General features: G+C 48.9%; 1 protein-coding gene across 3 annotated transcripts in view; it reads left to right on the forward strand.

Annotated features, from left to right (window-relative positions):
* The first annotated feature begins 6,161 nt into the window (after positions 1-6,161).
* NTF3 (neurotrophin 3) overlaps positions 6,162-14,640 on the forward strand; it is a 65,461-nt gene continuing 56,982 nt past the window's right edge. Inside the window, exon 1 of one of the 3 annotated variants that reach the window (XM_063693756.1) lies at positions 6,162-6,457. Coding sequence is in view for 1 of the 3 variants with exons in the window: in XM_004052539.5 (XP_004052587.4) it covers positions 7,357-7,602 (246 nt within the window). In the remaining 2 variants the exon portion in view is untranslated. Of the gene's footprint in view, positions 6,458-6,882; positions 7,603-8,063; positions 8,706-14,640 lie in introns of those variants that run through there. The other 2 variants (XM_004052539.5, XM_055356992.2) reach the window with 2 other exon arrangements.

A 14,640-nucleotide genomic window follows, 5' to 3' on the forward strand; every position in this document is an offset into this window, starting at 1 on the left:
ATATAGGTATAGATATAGATATCTATATGTACGTGTGTGTGTGCTGGTTTATGTATATATATGTATATGTATCTGTATGCACACACATATGTGTTTGCATGTGTGTGTATATATACCTTTATATATACATATACACACACATGCACATAGTGCTTAAAACAGTGCCTGGCCTATAATGCTAAGATTATTAAGTACCCAATGCTCAGTAAGTACTCAATAAATGTTACCTATTGCTATTATCTGTAGAGAAAGTTTCCATGTGCTAACGTTCCCTCCCTCCTGTGCTGGGAGTTTGTGGTTTGAACAGACGAGAGCCCAGCATGGGCACCCTTGGCTTTTTGAGCATTATTTGCATTCTGAACTGGGGCCTGACGACAGCCTGCTCTCAGGGTGGGGACAGGAGCAGAACTGTCAGCGAACTGACTGGTAAATATAGCAAATCATCCGATGGGTTGGCTGCATGGGGTGTGTCTGTCTGTATATGTTTGTGTGTGTTGGAGATAGTAGTGGTATGTAAGCTTATTTTAACTGGAACTCATATTTTCTAGCCCCTCCAAGAACTAATACCTCTTTTTAATGTTTCATGGGAACACTGGACAGAGGGTCTTTAAAGTAAAAACTCAGTGACTCATTCTCTTTCTTCAGTTTTTCTGAACTGCTGAGTAAAGAGAGGAATATTTTCAAGGAAACACGAGGAGATTAGGATGAAGCTTCTTTGCCCCGCACCCCACCTCACCTGCTTTGTACCTATCAGTGGAAGGTGAGGGCTGGTCTTGGGGGCAGGAAGATGGATGAAGTGACATTTGCAGGATCCCCTGGGGGCAGGTGTATAGGAGGTGAGTACTCGAGGGGCATTTCATCACACATTGCTCTTAGGCACGGCTAGCCTGGCTGGGTCTCAATTAGGAGTAAGGAGACCTAGGTTCCCATCCTGCTTGGTCTCAAATCCCTGCAAAGGCTGCACCTTGAGTTGCTAGGCATTTACTTCCCAGACATTCCCTGCCCCTTACTACCAGTAAAAGTGGTAAATGCAGGGTGTGGCCAGAATGCTTTTCTAATCCCTAGTGCCACTCCAAGTCCCCCTACAGAGTTAAAGCCTAAAATGACTTCAAACCCAATGGAAGACATTGTGTGATGGAAACAGTTCTAGTTTTCCAGTTGGCTTTCTAGCCATGAACTTGTGTCCTGTGTCCTTTCTCCAGCAGGTCAGGGAAAGTGCAAAAGGCAGGCTTTACTCTACATTGACTGCCCAGTGCTAATGGGTAGGAGCACATCAGCCATGGGACTCGCAGGGAAACTTGCCACACTTTGAATATAGGAGTCACCTGGCTGTGTCTTGTAACCAGTTGGAGACTTCACTCACAGATGTCGCTCTGGGGCTACTGAAAATAGAAGAAATCAGATAATACAAAATTTCTAACTGTATTCACATTAGTGTGTTCTTTGTTTTCTTATTTATATTCACAGTCATGAAGAAAATGAGGTTAAGTACCTTTACACATGGTAAAACCAAGAAACTGAAAAGTTTAGTTACTTCCCTGAGCTCACAAAACAGTGACAAGACTCTGGATCTCGTTTCCCTATCTCCCTGTCTCTAACCCAGGATAATTCTCTGGATTGCATTGCGTGTCAGAATTTCTCTGTTCTTACAGTGTAAATTTCAGCCTTAAGCTCCACCTACAACTTGCCATTTTCGTCCAAAGCATTCAAGATGTTCTTTTGCATCCAGACCCTCCTCCAAATGAAGAAAGCTGCAGCAAAAATGCCACTGAGTTGAGGGGTTGCAAACCAAACCTCAATTCCCATAATTCAATTCTCAGGCCCCAGCCTTCTGCTAAGGCTAACAGATCCACTCCAAAATTTTAAGAGCCCACGGTGATCAAAAGCATCTGTATATTCTGAAACATGCAAATCAACCCTGTTTTTCACATTCATCTCAACATTTGGTGGAGGGCACAAGAGTCAGCTGGCTGCTGAGTGGACGCAGCTTAGCAGATGAATGGAAGGGTCAAATCCCTCTCAAGATTTGTACAACTGGATCTGAAATATGAAATGCCAGCATATGTGATGAGAGGGATAGTCTATCGAGTATTTTATCATCCAAAGATGGAATAAATGGCTATCCCATATCTGTGTCAGACCCCGGTAATAAAACTTTATGGGTTCTTCCCCGTGAAATATTTTGTTTATGTCACGTGGGTCTCATCGGATGTTTTTTTCTCTTTTCTTCACTTCTCCTCCCCACCCTTTTCCCTGCCCTCTTTGTCTCCTGAGACCTATTCCCTTTGGAAATGCATTAGTTACCTAGGAAACCTTAATGTCATTTTTTTATGAGTGGAGTTTGGTGCAGCATAAAGTTAATTTATAGGGTGGTTAGGAATTCATGTCATGACTGGTGAAATAGGAGACTTTATTATGATTTCTACATCCACCTGTGTGGTAGGAATACATACCTTCCCTCTATCATTACGGGTAATTTCTTGAAACATAATTATGAATATGTATGCCATGTCACAGAATAAGTTGATTCACCGTTGTTCAATGCAATTCATTATATTGTTCAATGTAAGCCCTAGAACATAATTAGCAATAACAACAAACCAATAATATACCAGGCAATCTGTTAAGAGTTGAAGGATATGGTGGAATTTCCTTTTAAATGATGAGGTGGTTCTGGGTGAAAGGCAGAGACTGAATAAAATGAGATTTTGAAATCCTTCAATTCTGTCTTTCATGCACGTTGAGGTCCACATTGGGAAGCTATATAAATTCTAAATATGTCCACTACTTCATTCTGCTGATTTATTTCTGTATTTGTCCAAAGGGGAAAATATACATCCATAAAATTACATTGATGAAATGTGTAGTGGCATACAAATAATAATACACAGGCCATTCCAGAGCCAAGCTTCTTTCTAAAGATAGCTCATTCCCCCAGTGGTGTGACAGTGTTTCCTGTGTAAGGACTAGCAGATTGGGACTGGCATTCACATTGTGCCAGGCACTGTGTTGAATGGTTTAAATTAATTAGTTCCTTTGGTCCTCATATTGCTTCTGTGAGATTGGTGTTGTCTTCACCAATTCCAGATGGGTTCCAAGAAGTTAAGAAACCTGTACAAAAGCACATGGCTACTGAGTGGAGAAGGCAGAGGGGAACCTGCTTTTCTCAGGCACCAAAATCTACTCTGGCAGTAAATTCTAGGTCGTGGTCTGTTATTATGTTTTTGTTTTTGTTTTTTGTTATTCTGAGTTTCCTCAGTTATTAAACGTGGAGTGGGGGACATAGCGGCTGATAGAAGTTGATCTCTGATGTCTGTATTCTGTGTAGAGAGATCAATGCTAGTCCTTAGAGCAAAGCTGTGCTTTCCTAAAATGACAGAAATTTGGGGGAAGACCTGGGCTTGTTAAATAAACATAAACAAGCCACTCAGTTTCTGTGGACAACTGCATGCAAATTGAAAGAAAAGAATAATGTCTCACAGGTGACTCCAGGGCGTCTGAGAGGAATTGCTATATGGCTTGACAGCCTGTAGCTCTTGGTGAATAATGCTGTTGTCAGTATATAGTAACGGGTGGGCAGCCAGGAATCTTTCAAGTGCGGAGGCACAAAGGTAGCATGAAGCCGCCTTTCCTGACCCTTAAGCTCCCAGTCCCTGTGCAAACACCTTTTGCATTCACTTTAATTGTTTGAAAAACGAAGACTTCCACACTCCATCAGCTCTAGCAGCTGTCTGGGTGGATGGGGGTGGGGATGGAGGGGGTAGGGCAAGACCTCCCCACAGCGCCCTCCAGCAGCAGAAGATGCAACTTGCAAATACTTCAGGATCAGTGAGAAGTGTGGTGTTCGTTTTAGTAACCTCAAAAGAGAGAAAAAGAAAAGCAGTGGAAGAGGACAGACATTCAAGGCTAGCTACGTGATCATGGGGAAAAAAAACAAGCTTGTCTTTGACACGGAAAGGGTCCTTGGAGGCCATTCGGTCCACTTCTCTCATTTCCTGGGTCAACATGTCACAATGAATTAACCACATACTGCCACTGCACAAGACCCCCTCCCTCACCACACGCTGAGCCCCCACCACCAGCACTCAGTCCACTGAGCTCAAACATCGGGAGATAAGTGCTGTTTGCACAAGATAAAGGCAAAATTCAATCCCACGTTGCCGTTTTGTTTCTGTTCAGTGTTCCAACCACAGAGTGGTGCTATTGCAAAAGATAAGGGTAACCAGAAGGCACGCTCTGGAAATTTGCTTTAGGAGAGAGTTTTAAAGGGGGTTTTCAAAAACAAGATCTGATTCCTGCTCTCAGAAATCACTTCCAGGAGTCAGGGCCTTACTCTCAGATGCAGCAGGGAGAAGAAGAAAGTTCAGCAACCTAAAAATACAGTCGACAGATGGACAGCCAAAGTCATGGCCACGAAGTCAACTTGGAGAGGAGCACCTACCTAGTGAATCCTAAAAGATCTCATCCTGGATGCTTCCTTAACCAGGCCTGTGTACAGGGCACAAGCTCGCAGCCAGCTTACTTTCCAGTCCTGATCTTTGCTTTTGCTATCCATACCAATGGTATTTCTATAGAAAAGAAAAATGTCTATTTAGAAACACGGATTTACTTAGAAGTCGCAATATTCTAGTTTAAAAATGGCTCTACATAGTAGAGAATGATCTTTTTATTCTGTCTTCTTAAAAATACACCTTTCTAATTCTTTTTTTCTTCCCATCTTCTTCATTCAGCACCTTGCCACTCCCTTGGAAGCCACAACAGAGAGCTGGGGGGTCAGTCCCTAGTCTTAGAGGGAAGAAATCTTTAGGTCTGAAGTCTAAAGAAAAACAGTAAAGGAAAAGGCAGTTGGCGGTGCTCAAGGGAGATTGTCTGAAAGAGGTCTTCTACTCCGAAAAGGGCTAAGGCTCTCCCTTTGGGAAACCAATCCTTCTGAGAAAAAGTGCATCTTTCACCCTCTGCTCCTGTCTGGGTCTCTCCCTCTTCCTCCCTCCTTCCCTCAGTCCCTCCTCCCCTCTCTCCACAAAGACACAGCACATATTTGGCAAGATTAAGGTGTCACCTCTCATATTACAAGGCCTGTTGATTGCAAGCAAAGACAGACCCACCAGCTTAGGACAAAACCCCTTGGAGTTGGAAACAATACAAACTCTTTCTGGGATCCCCGAAAGTCCTGGCAAAATGACGCGGCCAGCCAGTGCAAGGCATCTGCAGAACAAATCCAAGTCCTAAACGCACTGCTTGCTGCCTTTTCTTCTCCTTCCTTTCTTCTGATTTTTCAAGTTTGTTTGCCCCCCTTCCCCTCCTCCCTCCAGACTGCCAGGGACCTGGGAGCTGCCTGCAGATCAGCCCGCACATGTATTTAACCCCTTCCCTGCTGCAGCAGGAGCCAACCACCTCTTTCCTTGCAATCTTCAGGTTCCCGGAGGACCTGGAGCTTGAGAAAAGGACTCTGCCAGTGGATCTGAAACTGGGGCCTGAATCCCTCCTTTGACCAGGGCGAGAAGCTGGAGGAGGGGGGCAAGTGCGGGAAGTGGGGGAGGGCAGGGAGGCGGGCCAGATGAGAGGGAGAAAAGCAGAACCCGACAGAGCACGCCCAATCCAAACCTTCATGGTGCTGTGTGGCGGGGTGGAGGGAACGACTCGGCAGCCTCTTCTGGCCCTGAGGAAGACATCGATATTTTGGCACGAGGGGAGCCACTGAAGGACGACCCTACCCTTGCGAGGGACCGCAGGAGGTGACGCCCCTGGGCCTCGGTGGGCACTTCTGGCGGTTTTCGATGTGGCAACCCCCATCAGCCAGGATAATGATGAGGCAGGTACAATCTATCTAGTACGCAGCCCCCAGACTCCCCCCTCCCCTCCCACCTCCCCATCCAACCCCCCAGCTACTCTCTGCGGCCGGTTGGTCCTGAACTGGTGGGTGCAGTTCCGATGTTTAACCAAATTCTCAAGCAATTTCAAGGTATTTGGATTTTTTGAACCTGGGCCCTAACCGAAACACGGAACGGCTTGCTTATTAGACATCTCGAACGACAGGGCAGGGAGGAAACGGGATACTCGCTGCCCTTCCCAGTCGCGCGTGAGTCAAAAGGTCCTGGCAGGAGATGATGTGAGGAGCGGCTGAAGTGGCAGGGAGGAAGGGATGAGGGGCTTGGAGCGGAGGTCCAGCACGCAAGGACTCGGGAAGGGGGCAAGAGGGCAAAACTCTGCTCCCGGGCTCTCGATTTCTCGTTGATCACTAAGTGGTATTTTTCCCCCCTTCTCTCGATGGCAAATGGGCGAAATCAAGATGACTTAACTTGGTAAATTTAGAGAGAACGGCTCGGAGCAAGTGAGGTCTAACGGGCAGCTAAAATTATCTCCAAATAAGAGATTTTGACCCCTCCCCCTATCCTCTCCTCGAATGAATCCACCGGTGGGGAAGTGAGCGTCATTACTTTCGGGGCGCCACGAAGAGGTTTGTTTGTTGCTCGCCTTTCCTGCTTCTCGCGCTGTCCCCGCGTGCAGACTGGTGGGTGCTGGGCGAGTGATTAGCTGCAGGGCCCCATCCTAGTTTGGAAGGAAGGGGTTTAGAAGTTGGAGGATGGGTGAAATGGGAGGCTGCGATCCATCTCCCTATCCCTTCCACACTCAAGCTCCCGCAAACACGCGCGCGCACACAGCCCCTCCCTAGTCCCTCGGACCACCCGCCCCCACGCCCCTCTACCTTGACCTCCCTTGACCGCCGACACAGCGTCCTGGGTGCGGGTCCCCGGGAGCGGCGAGTTCGCCGGGGAGCGATTGTCCTTGGGCGTGTTCGTGTTGTGGGGTGGGGGGAGGAGTGGCGGGTGGGCTTGGTAGGGGGTGGGGAGAGATCTGGAGCTGGAAGGGTCTAAGGTTTGGAGGAGGAGTTTACGCCTCAGACCTGATCTGCCTGAGGAAAAAGGCAGGAAAAGGCCCTAATGCCTTGTGAAGAAAATCTTGAAAGAAAAAAGATCAAAAAGAAAAATTTCAAGAAAAAGAACAACTAAGAAAGGCTGAAGACACTAACATGTAACCTGTTACGATACATTTAATGTTTCGTTTTTTTCCTGGATCTCTAAAAGGGAACTCAAGGGTGGGGGTTACTGAAGAATACTACAGATTTGGAAGTTTTTGTTGCTGTTGTTGTTTGGTTTGGTTTTGTTTTTCAAGAGGGGCCAGGAGAAATGACCCCTTCCCCGCCACGGGTCCCGAAGTGAGGTCGGAGGGGCTCTGGGGCGCGGGCGTGCGCGGCGCGGCGCGGGCCGGCGGGGGAGGGCGGCGCGGCGCGGAAGGGGTTAAGGCGCTGAGCGCGGAGCCATCTGGCCGGGTTGGCTGGTTATAACCGCGCAGATTATGTTCACGGGACTCAGAGTTGAAGCTCCTCTCCCTACCGAACAGCTCCGCGCACCGCCCCGCGACACAGCCCGGCGCAACTACTTTCTTCTCTCTCCTTTCTTTCTTTCTCTCCTTTTTCCCCTGCTGGGTAGTGGCTGCGGCGGGGTGGGGGAGACTTTGAATGACCGAGCTCGCGTCCACCTTTCTCTTCATGTCGACGTCCCTGGAAACGGCCACACGGATGCCATGGTTACTTTTGCCACGGTAAGGGGAGGCGGCGGGCACCTTGGGTGGGCAGGTTTGGGGATGGGGGTCCACGTGGGGAGGGATTTTCCAGTGGACTGGTGCGGGGGGCCCCAAATCCGCATCCCGCCCCACCCCCATCGCTCCGCGCTCACTCACTTTCCCGGGCTTGTGTCTTCCCCAAAGTTTGCGCTGGGATCTGCTCAGGCCGAAGCGCAACCGCAGCCACCCCCCTACACACACACACACACACACACACACACACACACACACACACACACACACACACACACAAACGGACACGGACACCCTTCTCCACCTCCTCCCCTCTTGTCCCTCGGCTGCCCAAGAAGCTTCCCTCAATCTGGGAAAGTGATCAGGTTTAAGGGACCTGGATTGGAAAGGGTGGGGGCAGGCGAGGGGAAATGGGGACGACGAAAGAGCAGGAAAGGGATTCAACAGAATCAACCACCCACCACCCCAACCGACCCGCCTGCTCCTCCGAGAAAGCTCCTAGCGCATCCTATAACAAAAGGGGGTGGCAGACAGAACTCCGGGCGGGGAGGTGCCGCCGCAGCTCCCCTGCACACGCCCTGCACTCTGCCGGCCGCTGAGCCTGATTCTCAGCTCGCCCCAGCACCACTCTGGTCCGACGTGGGCTGGGGGAGGGGACGCGCAGCTCAGGACCCGGAACCTCGCGTTCCAGTTTTGGGAGTTGGGACTCACTGCCGCGCGCCGCGTACCTGCGTTGGAGTTCCCCGAAAGGGTTTTTTCAGAAAAGACCTCGCGCCCCGGGCTCCTCTTGGCCAGCGCCCACCCGGTGGCCACCCCACCCTGGGCCTTTGCGCAGATGTTGGAGCTCCGTACGCAGCCCGCACATCTGGGACCCCTCCGGGGAGCGGCGGGCACCCGGGCCCGGCCATCCCCGGGGATCTCCTTGCGGTATCGTCCAGCCTGTTCTCGGACTTGAGCGGTGGCGTGGGAGGCCGGGAGACCTGGGCACCCGCGCAGCCAGTCAGGTCGGAGTTTAAAGGTCCCACGACGGACCGAACTGACCCATTGCCCCAGAGCTGTACTCAGTGGTGGATGCTCCTCATGAAATTTGGGACGCTTGGGAGTTGAAGGTTAGGGACAGGAGGGGCGAGGGGCGAGGGCCGAGGGCATGGGATGGGGGAGTAGGATTCTGCTTGTTGCTCTCCGCGGGAGTGGGTGCGCGTCCAGGAGGCGCTGCTTCTTTGCGGGAGTTTGGCTGCTGCGTTCATTCGTCGTCTGCGCTTCAGATGCACGGCACTGAGACCCCTGCGTCCGACGGTGTTGGGGCTGTGGACTAGAAAGGATCCCTTTTGCTGGAATCGAGGCTCGGGTGGGATTCCCGGTGGGGGAAACACCGAAAAGATCGTCTGGCCTCGGCCTCTGGCGGCGGGCGGCAGATTCTGAGTCCGAACGGAGGTTGCTCCCGGGAGCGCCGGGCTCAGAGCTAGAGAGCTCGGGAGACTGTGCGCCTGTGGACTTGTTTATGTGTGTGAAGAGGTGGGGGCGGGGGCCTGCTGAGAGGGGAGGGGAGCCTGGAAGGGGTGGGTGTTTCTCCTGGGGCCTGATGTTTGTAACTCAGCTATGGAGTGCACTGAGCGACCTGCTTTTTAAATAAAGAGGTGCCCGCTCCTACCCCGCAAAACAGCGAGCGAGGAGAACATGGAAGCGCTCTCTCCTAAACGTCAGGATGGGAGAAAGTTGTAACATAGAGGAGACTTTTCCAGCGGTCCTGTTTTCACAACACTCAGAAGTTCTCCAGCATACTCAGCCTGCCTCCCGCCTGCCCTCAATTCCTTTCTGACATGTCACACAAAGAAAGCTGAAAGGTAGAATGTGGAGGATAAACTCCAACCCCCTCTGCCTTGGGCGCAAACACACAGACTTAGGTATCGTGTTAGGAGGTAAGGGGGTTGGAAAATAATGCAGGCTCCGGTAGACAGTGTTGAAGGGAGATAGAAAGTCTGGGGTATTTCCCCTAGGGAGAGTGTGTGGGATTTTGTGTTGGTGAGGACTGGAGTGTAGCTGGACTTAGAGGGTTTGGTTGTGTGTGAATGGGGTATGCTTATCTATGGAGTGAGATTGTGACCATTGAGTGAGTGGTCAGGGAGGGATGGGGATGTTTTTCCAAAGTGTGTGTGTGTGTGTGTGTGTGTGAGTGTGTGTGTAGGGGAAGGTGGCAAAAGAGCTGGAGTCCTATCCCTCTTTGGTGCCTGGGAGGTGTGTGTTTCTGGGGAGTCTGTCGGATGGGCATCTGTGTGCTTAGCGGGAGACAAGAGCTTGCAGGAACATAGGTGTAGCTAATGCGAAATCTGTGCCTATGAAGGGTGTCAGAGCAGGAGGAGAGGTGCAGCCTGTTGAAGACAGATGGCTTGTGCATGCCTGCACAAACACATGGAGTGGGTGTGGTGTAGGAGGGCGGCTGTGTGTGTGAGGAAAAGGTGGATGCATGTGGAAGGTTGGGCGCCTGAGGATTACCAAAGGGATGTGTGTGGGGGGTGGGGAAAGATTATCTGAGGAGCACGGGGTTTGAACTTCATGAGGGTGCACTGGGAAATTTGGCTGGAATGGCACTGGGGCATGTAGGGGGTAGAAAAGTGTGAGCTCAGATCCTCTTTATGGAAAGACAAAGCATTTGCAGGGAAGGACACCGGGTTGGAGTTGGTGTTTGCCTCCCCCCTCCTTCCTCCCCAGAGAGAAGAGAATTGGAGGAGGCTTAGAATGAGGGATGTACATTTAAGGGGAAAAGTCCTTGTGCATTGGCACTGGGTGGGAACAGGAAAAGATGTGTTCATAAGACTGAAGTAAGTAGAGGAATGCACTATCCGTGCCTGGTGTCAGGGATGCATGTTGTATAATGTTTTGTAATGGGTTTCTTATGTAATAGGAGAATTCACTATCACCAGTTCATATTGATAATCAATTAAAGCTAATGGAGTGCCTACTGGATGCTCAGCCCACTGCTGGGTACTGGGGCATGGCACACTGCCCTGGAAAAATTCCTTCTCCAGGCTCAGTAAAACTGATGCAATTTTGCCAGAAATAGACAGTGCTCGACGCTTGTTGAGGTTTCTTCAAGGTCTATAATTCAGTTTCTAGAGATGTTTATGGATCTTGGGGGCCAAAGGGAAGCTGACTTGAAATATATCTCTGGTTTTGTAAAAAGTGGGGCATAAAGAGAGGGATGATGTAGACTTTTGTGTATTGGGAAGGGAGCTGGACGGTGTTGTTGTTCCTTGTGTGGGGTGTGGGCTGGGAATTGGAGGGTGCTGCACTTCAGGTCAGAATGCAGGTCCAGATCCCTTTGAGGACTGAGTTTCTAAGAGTACACAGAGCCTCCTTCATAGCTGGAATGACACTTGTTATGTGGAGCTGGAGAATGGTGAAGTCATGATCAGGGAAGAGATGGACTGGGAGCGTTTGTTCATCTTTGATGTTTTCTGGGCTACGAGTGTAAAGCTAACCTGAGTGTGTGTTGGGGGGGTGGGTGTGCGTGCAGGTGCGTGCACATGCACTTTGGCCTGGAGTAACGTAACTGGGAGAAAACTAGCGAGGTGGATAGGAGGGGTGGATATTCTGGCTCTTGTGAAGGGGGTGCCAGTATGTGGTTTTGCAGGAATTCTGTGTGTCTGGGGAAGGATAAAAATCGTCTTGGATACTCAGATGTGCATCTTTAGCGAAAAAAGGTGTACACAAAAGAAGGGCCGTAGACTTTGGGGAATGAGACAAAGGTGTAGTTGATCGGGTCCATACCCTGTGATGACTAGTGAGGCAACTGGATAGGAACAGAGTGAAGGCTGTGCTTTTGTGATGCACATATCTGCCTGTCTGGAGCAGACGATGGGGATCCCCATTTGATTAGGTTCTGACCACCGTTGGGCATATGTTTGGGAGGACTTTATTTGACTTATGACATTTTTGAATTCATGAAGTTACAGCTGTGCCATTTTAAGGGTCTACCTTATTTTTGAGGGGGAAACTCATCTGTGTAAGAGATAGTTTATATAGGGCTTGACTATTGGTCAGAAGATCCGGGGCAGATATTTCTGAGGGCAGGGTGGTGAAGTGCAAGACTGGATTGGGAATGTCTTAGTTCTAGTCCAGTTCTACCACTTGGGAAAAGTGTGACTTTGGGTACCTTTTTAATCTCTATAACTCTTCTGTTTCTCTTTTTGTAAAGGGGCAATATAATGACTCAAGGAGGAGGAAAGTTCACTCCTCTTTTCCCCCATCAAAACTTGGTGTGTTTAGTTGTATACAGCTATACAAAGATGAAATGTAATTAAATACAGGTGCTAGCACGTATGTAAGTCATGGTGAAAATAGGATCTGGACCCCTTTCTCTTTACAATGCAACTTAATCAGTAATCATGATGCCCACAGCATCTCTACTGCTCACTCATTGTGTAAATAAAACTTTTTATAACTGCCTCAGTTTACTCATCCAGAAGCTGGAGGCAGCCAAGCCTAGATTATAGATGATGGAAATCTTTAAGATCTTTGAGCTATTCAGAGGAAAGGTAGTCTAAGAATCAATGTTATTAACGATCAGAGACAGACATTTCTTTATTTTTTAACATCAGCTATGCAGACCACAGCACCAAAAGAAATGTGACTTGGAGAACAGCAAAAATAATAATTGCCCTTGACATAGGCACCATTTGAATAAAAGAAGAGCAAAGTCTAGCCTGCCTGGTAAGAGGAAAGCCTGGGCTTTGGGTCTTTGAAATTCTTTGTGCCCAGTGCAGCAAGTTGGGTACAGCCACTTTCCCCAGAGATGAAGATGGAGACACAGAGGGGCATGGAAACACACTGAAACCTCCGATTCCTCCCAGAAGTCAGTACATGCTGTCAACTCCTGGCTCAGAGTCAGGCTCCCATCCTTGAGTTCAGTGGCCATAAATAGTCAGGAGCTAAGCTATTTCCAAGAGGCACTAAACTAATTCTGTTGCTTTTCTTGGCGAGATTGGGCCAATTAAGTTGATTGGAAGAGGTCACTGCTGATGGGTCTCACATTCCCCAGGCGGGACAGGCCAGCAGAGTTTAATTACATAACATTTCCCATCTCTTCAGTTCCACTCCCAGATGTATCAGATGTTCAGGCCTCTCCTCTTTCCCTACATTCAGGATGCCTGACGGAGCAGGCGGCTTCTGCTACAAGCTTCTCCAGACCTTTTCCCGAGCAGTTACAGCACTCCCACCCCAACTGGAGGGAATGTAAGTCTGTGCGTTGCCTGGAAGTGAGAGAGGGGATGCAGGCTGACACAGAAGATCTTTAGAGCCCACCACCCTGCCTCAAGCCTCACCCGCTGCTGTTTTACTCTTTAACTAGGCAGGCAGTTTCTGGCGTTGGGGATGTTGAACTAATGACCGTTGCTAGGGTTTTAGATTTAGTTTTATTTAAAATTGAGTTTGTTGGAAAAGGACCAAATCTTCTACTGGAGACAAGCCTAAACCCCGTGTGGTGCTGCTGATAAGGTCTGTGGATGTACTTTGTGCGTGGTCAGGCGTGTGTGGAGTAAGAGGAGACCACAGGATGTGCATGTGTGCGTGCTGGGGGACACGTGAGCATAGGAGCTGCCCTGGGTAGACAGGGGGCATTTGTACAGCTTATGTTATGGGTGGCAGGTATCGGGATGCTTGGGTCAGATTGGATTGTCATTGGATTGCTTCTTACAGGTGGGCCAGCCTGAGAAAAAAGTTGGGGACACCTTCCTTCAGATCATTTTTATATGGGCATGTTGAACTTTGAAGTATGAGGCCAGTGTAGATATTACCTCATTCTTGCCTGGATGGATTTCTAACAAGATTGAGGCTGGACAAAAAATAAGTCTTTCAGAGGACTCATTTTAGAACCTGTGAGAACACATGTAGATGGCCCCAGAGTGTTAAAGTATTTTTTTTTGTTGTTAATAGTTTTCCATAACTCAGTCTTTTGTTTTACCTAAAAATACTGAGAGGCTAGAGGTTGCACACACCCCCACATGGTCAGAATGCATTTGCTCTTCATGTCCCCATCTGTGCCATGGTCCTTCTCAAATAGGATTAATTGGGAACTACGGAGAGCTTGCTGCAGCTTTGGTTGTCCTCACAGGACAAACCTATGACTGACCGTGATGTCATTGAAACAGAACAGATTTTGACATGAAATTTCGTGTGGTCTGTTGTGATTGCTCACTTTTTAGTAACATCTCCAGAGAAGACATTTTTTGAGCCCCATTTTTTTTGTGGGTTTGTTCAGTCAGAGATTTTTTGGAAGATTTAAGGTTCTGCAACATTCAAGGCCAGAGATTTTGGAGGAAACAGTAGCTAACAAGAGCCCAGGCCAGGGTGACCTTCAGTAGCCTGGGGCAGCAGGTAGCTGCCTGACTTAGAAGTGAAGGACCAGGTTCAGTGACTGGGCTCTGTCACTAATTAGCTGCTAGTGTGTGACCCTGGACATTCTCTCTAGGACATGACTTTGCCATCTGTAAATGAAGGGCTTGAATTAGAAGATCTCCCAGTCCCATTCCAGCCCTGCCACTGTAGGATTCCACAGTAGCCACATCCTCCTACCTAATCAGTGCTAATTACCTCACTTGGAGTGCACCCTGGCACGCCCTTAACGAGCTCCTGTTTTTCTCTTTGGGGAATGGCTGAGTCAAAGGCAGAAAGGCGTGCAAAAAATTTGCCAGAGTGTTTCCTTTTGGCCAAGAATGCTCTAAACATTGGCTTAGCCTACACAGGGTGTGCAGAGCTGAAAGGGGTGGGATTTGGCTTTCTGGTAGGTCTGATGCTAATCATTCAGCTTCCACGTGAATGTCTTTCAGTGGCAATGTCTCTGACTAAGGTAAGCATCCATCTTTAAGATGATGGATGATGATGATGATGATGACAGTTAATATTTGAGTACTTACTGGGTGCCAGGCATTTTTACAGCTATTACATGGCATTATCTCAGTACTCAAAATAATCTCACTTACAGATGGGGGTACTGAGGTTATGTGAGGTTAAGGGGTATGCTGATGTTCTTGGCTTTCCAGCCTGAAG

The sequence above is a fragment of the Gorilla gorilla genome, chromosome 10, assembly GCF_029281585.2.
Source record: "Gorilla gorilla gorilla isolate KB3781 chromosome 10, NHGRI_mGorGor1-v2.1_pri, whole genome shotgun sequence".
NCBI lineage: Eukaryota > Metazoa > Chordata > Mammalia > Primates > Hominidae > Gorilla > Gorilla gorilla.